Source organism: Triplophysa dalaica, chromosome 7 (assembly GCF_015846415.1).
Source record: "Triplophysa dalaica isolate WHDGS20190420 chromosome 7, ASM1584641v1, whole genome shotgun sequence".
NCBI classification, from domain to species: domain Eukaryota; kingdom Metazoa; phylum Chordata; class Actinopteri; order Cypriniformes; family Nemacheilidae; genus Triplophysa; species Triplophysa dalaica.
This window is the reverse complement of record NC_079548.1, coordinates 14,313,559-14,326,766: the sequence shown is the minus strand read 5'-3', so window position 1 is coordinate 14,326,766 and position 13,208 is coordinate 14,313,559. Positions and strand designations below refer to the sequence as shown.

At 38.6% G+C, this 13,208-nt stretch overlaps 2 protein-coding genes across 2 annotated transcripts; one reads left to right on the top strand and one right to left on the bottom strand.

Moving 5' to 3' along the window:
* Positions 1–1,806: 1,806 nt before the first annotated feature.
* Positions 1,807–6,971, bottom strand: cdk5r1a (cyclin dependent kinase 5, regulatory subunit 1a (p35)). The gene is made up of 2 exons (XM_056751716.1): positions 6,201–6,971; positions 1,807–5,519 (listed from the first exon to the last, which is right to left on the bottom strand). The coding sequence occupies exon 2, from the start codon at positions 5,474–5,476 to the stop codon at positions 4,553–4,555; it is 924 nt and encodes a 307-aa protein (XP_056607694.1). The 5' UTR covers positions 5,477–5,519; positions 6,201–6,971; the 3' UTR covers positions 1,807–4,552.
* A 547-nt stretch (positions 6,972–7,518) lies between these two features.
* On the top strand, positions 7,519–12,904 carry psmd11a (proteasome 26S subunit, non-ATPase 11a). Its single transcript, XM_056752814.1, has 13 exons — positions 7,519–7,642; positions 8,947–9,048; positions 9,181–9,377; positions 9,544–9,601; positions 9,704–9,898; positions 10,547–10,691; positions 10,901–10,961; positions 11,125–11,187; positions 11,282–11,407; positions 11,502–11,537; positions 11,723–11,774; positions 11,895–12,037; positions 12,254–12,904. The coding sequence occupies exons 1-12, from the start codon at positions 7,555–7,557 to the stop codon at positions 12,035–12,037; spliced, it is 1,266 nt and encodes a 421-aa protein (XP_056608792.1). The 5' UTR covers positions 7,519–7,554; the 3' UTR covers positions 12,254–12,904.
* The last annotated feature ends 304 nt before the right edge of the window (positions 12,905–13,208 follow it).

Genomic DNA, 13,208 nt, shown 5'->3' with positions numbered 1-13,208 from the left:
GCCTATTTTAACTGTAGTAATGTTAGAGAGTTTCCATGACCCAATACAATTCATATGTTGCAAACTCTATTGTTAGTTTGTAAGTGTTGTCCAAAGGCTGTTTTTTTCTGGTCACAGTTGTATTTGCAAAAGTGACAAACCTCAAAGCAACAGACTTCAACCACTTTCAGGTCAAAGACATCCCGTTTTTTTTAAGTGTGACGAATCTCTTGTGATGCACAGTGCTGAACATATACAGTTTGAGTGCCATCTACTGGTCGACAGTAGAAATGTAGCGGCCTTCTGGAAAGACTTCTTGATGATTTCAGCTTATGGTTGTCCATTAATTGTTCATCTATTGTTATATATCATAAAGCTATATCTATAAGTTTAATTGTAATAATTATTGCCGTTATTTGTACCTCACCGTTTGGAATTACATGTTTACAGATGTGAGTGACTGGCTGTGGTGTGTCTGCTTTGACAGTTATTGCTGTTATCAGCATGTTCTGTTTAATGTACCATTTATTAATACTGTGTGTACATGGAAAGACTTATTTAGTACCATGTAGTTGTCGTATAATCTTTATTTTCTTATAATGTTTTCTAAGAGGATGCATTAGATCTATTTTCAATGCTTTTTCTTCTGCCTTCAGCTAAAGTTGAGACATTTCATTACAGATAGACAGACATTGACATCATTGAGGCTCAATATAAATCATAACTATGTTGAAAACAAGATGTCCTCATTGATAAAGTGCAGGCAAAAAGGAAACAAGTTAAATTAAGCTAAGCTAACAACTCTGAATCATTTCAGTCAAATACTGTAGCCCAAAATGTGTGATTTACATGATCTCAAAATAACCCAAATTTGCTATTGTGTTTAAGTAATAATATATTGTATTTACTGAATGCGACTACAAGAGGTTACGCAAGGCACTAACCATGATAACCAGTTAAACTTCTGGATGCGTTTATCTCAATATATAAGATCATATTTGAAACTCTTCATCTCAGCAACTCAATTGTTTAGTAGCCATGGCACTGTTGAGGAGGTCAGTCATCTGTTTTAAGCACAAACCCTACATCCTCATGCCCTAACAAAAACATTTTGCCCTCCAAAGTGAGAGATTTGGAGAAATGAATGGTTTGTGTTGATTTATAACTAATATTTGGCTCAATAGGTTGAATAGACATCATCAACTTTTTTTCAAGCATTGTGAAAAACATAAAAACAATAAGATATTATTAAAATGATACTTCACCCCAAAATTCTGTCATCATTTACTCACCTTCGAGTTGTTCCAAATCTGTATACATTTCTTTGTTCTGATGAACTCGGAGAAATATTTGGAAGAATGTGTAAAACCAAACAGATCTTGTTGACTCCAGTGCCTTTAATAAAAAGAAAAGTTGCAGACACGAATATATCTACAAACCAGTGAGGCAAAAAAAACATCCCACTTCTTTACCTCACTTAACATTATAATGTCATCCTCCAACAGATGGCAGTATGCTGCATTGTGACGTTTGCCTATGTTGGGAGCTGACTTGAACAACAGTAGCATGAAATGGAGTTACATAATACTGCAGTTGCCTCTCAGATCTAATCAATTAAGTTCATGTAGTCATGTCCTTAGGTATTCACACACAAGTACATGGTTGAAAATCCATGAACATGTATGACATCATTCCTGTGCCTGGCCAGGTGTATACTAGTGCATGTGATAAAAATATTGGAGGTTACTGTCGCTTTGATTGATTATCTTTCCTTCAGCCTAAAAACAGACAACAAACTTATAGAAATCATAACGCATGTACACTGTATTTGTTTGCAAATGCAATTTTTTTATATAAAGTAGATAGAAGAGTTGACCAAAGTCATTGCACAAACTCACATTCATACACACCCATATACTGTAACAGATTGCTTCTTTAAATATATTTTAGTTACATCTCATTTTTGTTTCATGTTGCTCAACAAAGTTCACAAAACGTGAAATCTAAGGAAAAGAGAAAAATACAATTCCAGTATCTTGTTGCTATACAGTTTTTTTAAGAATGTTACATCAACCACAAGAATTGTATGAAACATAATAACACATTTTTGTTTCTTAAATTGTCTATGACAAGAGGAAGAGTTGTTTATATGTAATGGATGCCCCAATTCCCACCCTTTACTATTACGGCCAGTTATCATTACATGTTAGTCTAGCCACATATTCATAGTAGTACAGCATTAGTGCATGTACAGTCGTTTGCCCTATGTAGTGTACAAGACTTTATTACATTCAGCTAACCAATGATAAAGGTCTTGCTTATGGATAGGACGTGATCTTTCCATTAATAGCACCATCAGTGTTTTACCAGAATATGGCTAGACATTAAACGTGGGTGACAAATGTAAATTCAAGATACCAAAAAGAAAAAAAACTGTACAGAAAGAAATGATGGACCTGTTGTCTGTTAGTTTTGTCCATAACTGATCTTTAAAACTTCACATGTGCATAAACTTTAGCAGTTTAGTTAGATTTACATGTATATTGCTAAACATAGTGCAATCAGGTCACAGCGACCTGCCATCTGAGTTTTGATCAGTTGTGTGCTACAGGAAACTAATCATAGTGAAATGACATCCTGACACACAGGTGGTAAATAACAAATGCCAGTGTGTCTGCATTTACATATTGAAACACTGCTGTTTACAGAGGCCTGTCAACCCTCTGAAAAATCTATTCAACCGCTTCTTTGCAAAAACTGTTGCACCTGTGAACTACTCAAAGTCTTTCTATGATCATTGTTGATCATCCTTGACAAAGGAATAATCTGACCTCTTAATCTCGAGCGGTATACTAATTAATTCCATTATGGGAATGGCGGCATTTCAAAATAACATCATCAAACACAAAATATTAACACTGGTTTGCAATGTGTCTCACATAAAGTAAGATTGTGGACAACTCTATTTTATGAGTTGCATAAAATTCAGTGGAGAAATAATACAAATAGTTGAAATCGGTTGAAATTTATTCAGACCTGATTGGGCGCAGTGCGTTCTTTGAAAATGGATCGACATAAAATGATGTAATGGTCTAATAACACTGCTCTTATAACAACACTGATTAGGCTATTTACAATAGCAATGCTTTATTTTGCACATTTTATGTGTTGTTAAAATGTATGATATGTTTTCTAGGGTGTTTTTGTTTTATTTACTGTATGCATAATAATGAACTTCTGGTTATGATGAACTATAAATAAAACACTGAAATGTTTTTTTCTTTTCTTTTTTTACAAAATATTTGTGACATTTTATGTCTCTTGCTAATGTCTTGCTCTGATTTCCTATCTCTTTTTTCCATCAAAAATATCTCTTCCTAATGAGAAGGCTAAAAAAGCTTGCTGTTGTTTTGGCTGCTGTTCTGACAACTTTAGCTTTTATGTCTGTCTAGTTTGGAGCACTGTCCAAAAGAAAATCATTCAAAAATTGTAACCATCAAATCATAAACAGAGATCTTAAAAAGTGTGTGGTTGGTCAAAGAAGCATGCATTAACACCCGTATAAGAACATACAGTACTTGTTTTTGAAAATACAGAAAATATCTACCTCACCGGTAGCTTGATCCCCTTTAGAGATTTTCAGTTCTCTTGAAGGTAAAAGAGGGCGTATAATGGAAACAGAGGGATGTTCTTTCTTGAAGTTGGAAATTCCATTCTGTTGAACATCGTGCAGTGAGTTCATCATCACAAACAATCATAAATAATTTGACCTCCAATACATAGTTGTTTGTCACTCATCACAACGGTTGTATAGACCATCTCATGAAATGATTCTGTACCTGCAGCAGTTTGAGACCCAGACCTTCTTAAAGGCCGCTAGAATATGCTAAACGAACAAAACACCTTGAAGACATGATGCCATGCAAGAGACAGCCTGACCAGTAGTTCATGGGATCCTAACAAAGGAATTTATCAGTAGCTCAACTCAGTTGAATTTGTTGTGTGGGTTTAATGTTCATGACGAAACTATAGTACCAAGAAGGTTGAACTAGCACTGAGGTTAAGCTGAGTCTTTGGTTTGCTTCAGTTCTGAAAGTGTTGCTAGCGTGGCTCCACTGAATACGTCCCGTTGTCAAGTCTGTTGTGTGCACAAATCTAGGCTTTCAATTAAGCTGTTTTAGTTTTTATTGTGAACCAGAATTGACTGAGAATTAAAAATGACTGCTGATCATGTTTTGATCTAGATGTGATTATTTCAGGAAGATCAGCATGCTGCACTGTCGGTCAAGATGACTCCTTGTCTGTTGCCATGGTGATGAAGCGTCTGCTATATCCGGCAGTTAACCTTAAAAATGCCACACAACTGGTCAGATAACACCTTCTGGTTTGTGGTGGTGGTGTCCTGGTTAAACCTTGTCAAGGTCTTTACAAGGTTAACAATGTCTGATCAAAAGTTATTCATTGCTACAAATAAGCTTCAATACTATGCTTGGAAGCTTCAATTTAATAAAGTTTAATACTAATACTGACACTTAAGAGTTTTTTTATTGTTTTTTTTATGCACAAAGCCCACTTATCGATCCAGGCCAATTAGAAGTCGGCTCTCTTCTTCCTTCTGACTTTCGTTCTTAAGGTCAGCAAAAACCTGGGTGAAATAATGTGGGTCAGAGTTAAGCTGAAGCATTTTGCTACTCATCCGGTTGATGATAGCCAAGCTGCGATTCCAGAAGGCATCTTTGTCTGTCTCCACCAGAAAGGGCTTGAGCGGGTAAGAAATCTCATTCCCCATGTAGGAATAAGACAGGTAGAGGCAAGTGAGGAGCTCAGCCTGCAGCTCGCGTTCACTGGACACCTCCGCTGATATGACCTCGCGGCAGAGCACGTAGAGGAAGACCACGTTAGCTGGGGTAATAAAGCCCTGGTCCTGCCAACCCTGCAACAGCAGTGAACGGTCCACGCTGCGCAGCCACAATACAGGGTCAGCGGGGGAGAGGCGCTTCAGTCGGTAGCACCGTCGGCACAGGAACTCACCCAGACTCCTTAGCAGCTCGCTGGTGGAAGCCTGCACAATCACTCTTTTGGGTGTGCCTGCATTGGTGGGTTGGCTGACAGATCCAGCGATTGAGGTCCTTTTTGCAGTAGAGGCCACATTGGCAGTGGTCTTAGATGTGGGTATGGAGCTCACAGCTGGTTCTTGGGTGATTTTGGAAAGATTGGCACAGGACTGGGATTTCTTCAGGTTTTGGGTGTTGAGTGTGCCCAAGCTTTCTTCATCTTGACTGTCACCAGAGGCCAGCTTCTTAGAGCCCTTTCTTTTGGCTGAAGCCGCCACAATGCGCTTCCATGGCAGGACATTAATGAGGGACTGGCGTTTCAAGCCCTTGTCCTTGGCGTTTTTGCTGTTCTGCACAGCTGTGTAATGTGCCAGAGGGGGTGGCATTTCATCAAAGAGACCAGCCTTACTGTAGCTCGGGGAGACTGAGAGGACAGTTCCCATGATGCCTTTATTATAAGGAGATTTGTAGATATTGAATATATGCCTGATAAGGGAACATAAAATAAATATTAGTCAAAAATCTGGTTCCTAATTGAGCAACACAAGAGTTTCATCAAACCACCCTCACCGTTTAACACATACACGCGTCTGCTGATGAATATGCGCAAAACACAGGCTATGTATGAAGAATCACAATTTAGCAACGCAATCTTTTCTTGTGTTTGAAAACCCGTACAAATTTGTAGCAAGCAAATTGTTTGAAATACTGATCAAACGGGATTTTCCTGTCTACGTGAAATGAACCGGTGGTATGCGATTCAGCATTAAAGCAGTATGCGAAAGCATCCATCTTAGCTACAAAATGGATGTCGAGAATGTAAACACGTTCAGTTTTCATTAATTACATTGAAAACCCATCTAGCCTACTTGAGGCGATAATGGGTATCGTTACTTAATGTAATTTCATATCGATCATAAAGCCACAATAATCTCTTACAAATATTTTCTGGCTTGATACGAGTTATTCAAATAAGAACGTGAGCACGCTTCAGTCCAAAAGAGCTATTGTAAATAAAGATTTATTTATCAAGCTCATGTTGGGTTTTATCAATTAGGGTTTTTATGTTATATAACCTTAGTACAAGCAAATTTGCTTTTGAATGTACGATTATTTGATTTAAACAGCATGGACCATAGCTATATATGTATACTTTTGGTTACTTACCAATGAAGGCGTCTTCCGTGCTGTGTTTAGTGTATAAAAACTCTTGATATATAAAGAAATATCCGTCGAATAACGCAGCAATAATCTCGCACAGTGAAACCAACGTGTTCGTCGTTGTCCAAGGTGCTGAAAATGGGATGTCAGTGATGAAATGATGCTTCTACGCAAAAGCGGCGAGGCAGTCAATGGGTGTTCAGGATTCTCTGGTTGCTAAGGTTATTTCCCAGATGCAAATCACGTCTTCCTACACATCACGTCTTCCTACACAAACCATTTCATTCGATGTATGGCAATATGGCAATTCCTTATTTTCCCTCCTCGAGCTTCACCGTCACACGCGTTTCACATCTGGCCGTCTGTGATCCCCTCTAGTGCAGACGAACGGCTTAAACGAGAAGCTAGAATACTCGAAAAGCTTTATAGCAGACGTAAAACTAAAAACACAAATGTACCAAAATAAATGGCTAGTCCTTAACTAGACATAGAGAATACTTTGCGTTAATTTGACGCAATGTCTCTTGATGACAGCCGCGAGAGAGAAAAACTGGCGCTGCAGCTGGGTGGGAACTTGGCAGTGGCTTAGCACCGTGAAGTCAACTGGTCATGATGCTGTCCGTCGAGTGTGGTCCGAAATACCCCTAGTCACGTCAGCATATATTATAAAGCGCTTCATTAGCTTAAACGCTAAAGGTAAAATCTTTAATCAGGATATAGAAACTACAGCATAGAAACTACAAATTATCATCAAGAACGATTGATTTAAATCCTAATGTGTGCATTAATAAACCTCATTGGCGCAGACATGAATGGGCAACCCCCTTTGATCACTTCTTCCTCACACGCCCACACGCGCGCGTGATCTATAACGTTTATCCAATCATAGCCAAAAATGCAGTAATAGAAGGAATAGAGTAATTTGCAACCTTTTATGTTAATAGGTTTAAGTTTCGCCCGTCATCACGTTCTTGATGAATAGGCGACTAAAAAAACGTTAAAATCTATGGGTTTCAATTACTAGTATTATCAGCTGTTCAAAACCATAACAAAAAAATGTGTTTTTATTCATTATTAAAACCCTCAGAAACCATTAGCCTACTGTTTTCATGAAATCCAGTACAATTCCCATTATAACCATTAAATCTATTAGAATTACAATAAAGTACTTGTGTACTTCTATCTAAAAGATCATCAAAACCCCGCTTTCTTTCCTTGGTAGCAAAAGCCCGTTATGAAGTGAGTCACGCTGCTTGTCGACTCGGTGAACTCCATCTCCCGGCATGCCTCAGCGGTGCTTCCGGGGTAGCGTATTCAATGATGATTGTTATGTGAATCAGGCAATTGGTGAATTGGTAAGATGGCGGCTGCGGCGGTAGAGTTTCAGAGAGCACAGTCGCTGCTCAGTACGGACCGGAATGCTTCCATTGACATATTACATGCTATCGGTAAGCGCGTCCAGTCCCGCTTGCTTTCGCGGCACTTTTATGATATTAGAAGGCAACGATTTGGTTTGAGCCTCAGCTTTATTTCCTCCATGGCGATGTCTAGTTCAGCAGCTAAATGTGTTAGCCGGTGTCATGCTGCTGACTCACTGTGACAGGCGTGAGAAAGCATTTAGCTGCATAAATGCTCACCACTCCTGCTAACTTTACATACGAGTTTTCATTTATTATCCTTAGATATCGTTTAATTGCGGGGAGCTCCTGGTTTAAGATAAAGCAAATTCCAGTAAACTGGCACCCGTATAGTCAGTTAGCCAATCAGCTAGCTTCATTTTCAATGAGCTAGATTATTTCTTTGAGTAAATCGTGACTAAACATGTTTGAAAAACAATGGATAAAATATCTTTGTTAGGTGGTGAATTTTGGCGTGTTTGTATTTGTCTTTCCTAATGAATTGTCTAATTAGGACATTTATAGATATCGGACGCGTTTCTAAATGACGTTGGAAGTAACCACCAAAACTTTGAATGACAACTGGAAGCTAGCAAAGTAGTAGTTTCTCCAAACTAATGCTAATGATAGAAGCTCCATATAAAATATTTTGTATTCAGAGGAATTTAATTTTCTTCTAATATACTATTAATTTGTCATGCAGCTAACCAACATTGTGAAACAAGGATTGTGAGAAGTGCAATTTAGGCTAAATTGTGTCATACAGTAACGTAGTCTTCGAAACGTGATTACTGGTTATGTATAATCAGAGTAACGTTTACTTTCTCAATATAATCTCGAATGCTTTTTTGTATTATTTCACATTAATGCCGTAAAATGACATTGTCAACAGTTTTGTTTGGCATGTAGTTTGATATGTGTGTTTGTCACATATAATTTGATACCACACCAAGCCATTTTTTGACTGTCAGCTTATTATTAACTTGGATATTTTTACTTCAAGGCCTTGCCTTTGTGAACAACAATATTCCCCAATAAAAATATGTTAAACTTGACAAAAAACAACAATGTATATTCTTTATAAAAATAACTAAACACAAAGAAATATTGTGAATGTTTTAGTTATTTTAGACACTTTTAAAGCTTGTTTTGTCTTAAATACTTTAAACATTAAATATTAATATCGCTAAGATTCAAACAATACCCAACCTTAATTGTAGCTATATAGGAATACATATGGAAATTAATTTGCCAAAGAAATGCAACAACACTTTATCTATAATTAAACCATGGATAGTGTCCTGTACGGCTGTACAAAATATTTATTAATCAAATTTGCCGCTTTCATTCCACAGTCAAACGAGACGTCCAAGATGATGATGAAGAAGCTGTGCGTGTCAAAGAACAGAGCATCTTGGAACTGGGCAGACTGTTGGCCAAGACTGGACAAGCTGCTGGTAAAGCTCTTCAACTAGTCAGCTCACGCATGTAACCTCACAATAAATTTGGCTCAAGGTCACTGGTGTATTGTGAGTTCTCTTTGGCCTCAACGATAATAACTATTTCGCCTACATTCCTGCTTCACATAGAATTGGGAGGTCTGCTGAAGTATGTCCGACCGTTCCTGATTTCCATCAGCAAAGCAAAGGCAGCTCGACTTGTCCGCTCCCTGCTTGATCTGTTCTTGGACATGGAGGCTGCAACTGGTCAAGAGGTGGAATTATGTTTGGAGTGCATTGAGTGGGCCAAAACAGAAAAGAGGACTTTTCTACGACAGGCCCTGGAGGTGAGCACCTGGCATTCTCGATTAGAAGCTACATTAGTGGTGCTTGATATCTAGGAGTCCCAACGTGTTTTCAGACACAAACAGTTCAGACATTTTTGTGAGTCATACTGTTATTGATCAGATGCTGGTTTAGTGATTTCTCATCAGTGTTACTTGAATCTTTTAGGCCCGTCTGGTCTCCCTGTATTTTGACACCAAACGGTACCATGAGGCACTGCAGCTCGGTAAGTCTTGGGGGAAAATGATTTTTGTTGACTTTAATCCTCTCAAGCATTATTTTAGGACTATAACCACTGCCCACCTCTACCGTGTGTCTTGTTTTTCAGGCTCTCAGCTCCTGCAAGAGCTGAAGAAGATGGATGACAAAGCTCTGCTGGTGGAGCTGCAGCTGCTGGAGAGCAAGACGTATCACGCATTAAGCAACTTGCCCAAGGCCAGAGCAGCTCTCACCTCCGCCAGGACGACAGCTAACTCCATCTACTGCCCTCCAAAGCTGCAGGCTGCGTTAGACATGCAGTCAGGTAAGTTTCAATGGAGTTTCATCCTTCTGAAAGACTTTTAGCGTTAAGAAACGGCTATATGGAAGATTGTTGACCAAATAGGTTTGACAGTTTCTTAGCATGATTCGAGAGAAATAGAAACTCACCAAGTGCCCTGGCAGCTATGGCCTGTTAGGTAGAAATACACATTCTCTCAGCATTTACTCACCCTTATGTTTACATTTTATGCATATGTAAATTTGACCCTGTATTATTGTTTTTGTTCAGTCAAACACAATGTTAGGCAGAACGTCTGAGCATCTTACAGTAAGAGTTGCTAGTTATTTATGCTGCCAAACTCAAAAACGTGCAAGGAAAATATCAATTGATGAGTTTACACATGCTTCAGACATCCCAAAATAAGCCAGATTGTCTTGGTTTGTGCCCAAGTTCCTTATAAACATAGAAAATAATAAATAAAGTGCCTTTCATTTGTGAAACTCTGGAGTTTCCAAACATGGGCCGTTTCATTTTAAAATAGACAATTTCTACATTCAACAAAAAAGAATGATGTCAACTGTTGCTGTGAAGTCCATTGTAATGCCAACCCCTCCTTTGTCTCGTCTCGTAAGTTAAATGTTTTGTCATGATTTATTAGACTAAACACATTACTCTCGCTTTCCCCTGTAGGCATTATTCACGCTGCTGAGGAGAAGGACTGGAAAACTGCATATTCGTATTTCTACGAGGCCTTTGAGGGCTATGACTCAATTGACAGTCAGCGTGCCATCACTGCACTTAAATACATGCTGCTCTGCAAGATTATGCTTAACTTGTGAGTCCTTACTGTTTTCAATGTCTTAAGCACTCATTGTTATACTGTAAGTATTATCAAGAATGAGTTGTACTTGTTTTTCATTTGAAAATAATTGGTTGTTTGTATATTTGTTTTCAATGTTTATTTCAGTTTTGGTTTGTGTGTTTATATGACAGTGAATTGATGAGGTATGTTTATGGATTTACTAAGACTGTTTGACATTGCAGGCCAGAGGATGTGCAGGGCCTGATCAGTGGCAAACTCGCCCTCAGATATGCAGGCAGACAGGTAGATGTCACTTCTTGTGCTGAATAATTGTGTTCCTTATATTTGTGTGTTTCACTAAAAGGCATTTTATTCTGTTAAACCAGTGAAATTATGTTCATGCTGAAATGTAAAAGTCTGTAGAGGATATGATAGAAGAACTTGCCCTATCTTTCTCTTTCTGTAGACAGATGCACTTAAAAGTGTGGCCCAGGCCAGCAAGAACAGGTCACTCGCTGACTTTGAGAAGGTTTGTCAGATGTCCTGACTTTAAAGGTCAATACAATCCCAGTCCATCTGTTTTCAAATTAATGATATCGTCCTTCTCTTTTATCATGATTTAGGCTTTAACAGAATATAAAGCTGAGCTTCGGGATGACCCCATCATCAGCACCCATCTGGCCAAACTCTATGATAATCTGTTGGAACAAAACCTTATCAGGGTCATCGAGCCCTTCTCCAGAGTGCAGGTAATATCTTGCTTGATTTTGTAAACTTCAATGGACATTCATTTATGTATGCAATATAAATTATTCACATAACATGTTTCTCATAAACCAACAGATGGAACACATCTCTGAGCTGATAAAACTGTCAAAGGTAAGAATTTTCTTTGCACTTAAGTTGGTACTACGAATTACCTTTTTTCCCCCCTAATGAAACATCCAGCTGCTACATTCGGTTTTGTCAAACAAATGTTCTTTTACTGCCAGTTGTTTCTGTACTTTGTTGGCTGTCGTTTTAAGCATCTTTTGAAATAACATCGTTTTGCATTATGTCCTCAGGGGGATGTTGAAAGGAAGCTATCACAGATGATTTTAGATCAAAAATTCCATGGTATGATTTCACTTGATATACAACCGTTCAATACATTGAAGTCTGAAATAAGCATTTTTCTGTTTAGGTGGTCCCTCTTTGTTTTTGTGCCTGATGAATCATATTTTACTCAAATCACAGGAATCCTTGACCAAGGGGAGGGTGTCCTGATTGTATTCGATGAGCCTCCAGTAGACAAAGCATATGAAGCCGCCCTTGAAACAATTCAGAACATGAGCAAAGTAGTGGACTCGCTCTATAACAAAGCCAAGAAATTGACATAGGCAAGTATATTGTATTACGTTCTTGATCATCTAAACAGTTTAAGTATGTTCGCTGCTACAGCTGGGTGGTATGAATGTATGCCATGAACCACAATAGATTTTTGTTATTCTTGGTATACCACAATATATATTATTACTGTAAAGCACTCGTATTGTGAAATTTGTTTGTGAAACTATTACTTATCAATTTGGTTAACTGGATTTTGCTTTTTGCAGGTTGAGCATTGGACCCTGCAGCTGAGAGCATGGCCAGTGTAGGAGACCCTAGGGGGAAAGAGAGGGAACGATGCAGACATCAAGAAAAAAAGGTCTAACACCCCAAAAACTGACTGGTTCCTGCCGTCCTATCTGGCTTTCACTTGGACATTTTTTACCACCTTCCCCAATGGACGAACTACTTCTATTACGACAGGATCACCTTTATTATTAAAATGTTTTGCTGGTAATGCATTTCTTTGTATCATGGCTGTGCCTAATCAGCCATCAGGGAATCTTCGAAAAAATAAAAACTCCCCTGCATTGTAACTGTTTGAAATGTATATACATAGATCTCTTATAGAGCAAGGCTGATTTGGCCAATCCAGGGGCCACTGATTTGAGTTGTAGACTGCATTCCCTATAAAACGGTTTAAGGCCTAAGCCCACCCCCCCAAGGAATCCCCTGCCTACCTCTGTTGAGACGGCATACTTGGACTTCTGGAAAGATGCTGTTTGGATTGGGATACGAGTGGTTTTCATTCCCAGGCCCATGCATTCCTGCCCTTCCTCTTTGTATATAACGTTGCCATGCGCCTTTATCTGGCCTGTCATGCTGTTGCTCTTTTTTTATAAAGCAAAAAACATAATAAAGTCACCAAGAGAACATGACTGATTAAGTGCTTCTGTACATTATCAAACACCCGAAATGATGGTATGATGTTTAGTCTAGTTACGTTTTAAGTGGGTCAAAATTATAAAGATCATTAGGCACGTCTGTTGATGAGCTTTAACAGGCCTTCATAAAGTGTCTAGTTGTGGTGATATATTTAGTAACCACAACATCCTGGTATTGACACAACAAATGGTTCAGTGGGGGGGGGGGGTTACCCATTAATGGCAGATGGTGTGGGATTCAGGTCCCCTGACATTCAAGCAGTCTTCCAATAGCGTAATCTCTTTGTCTCACAACTTT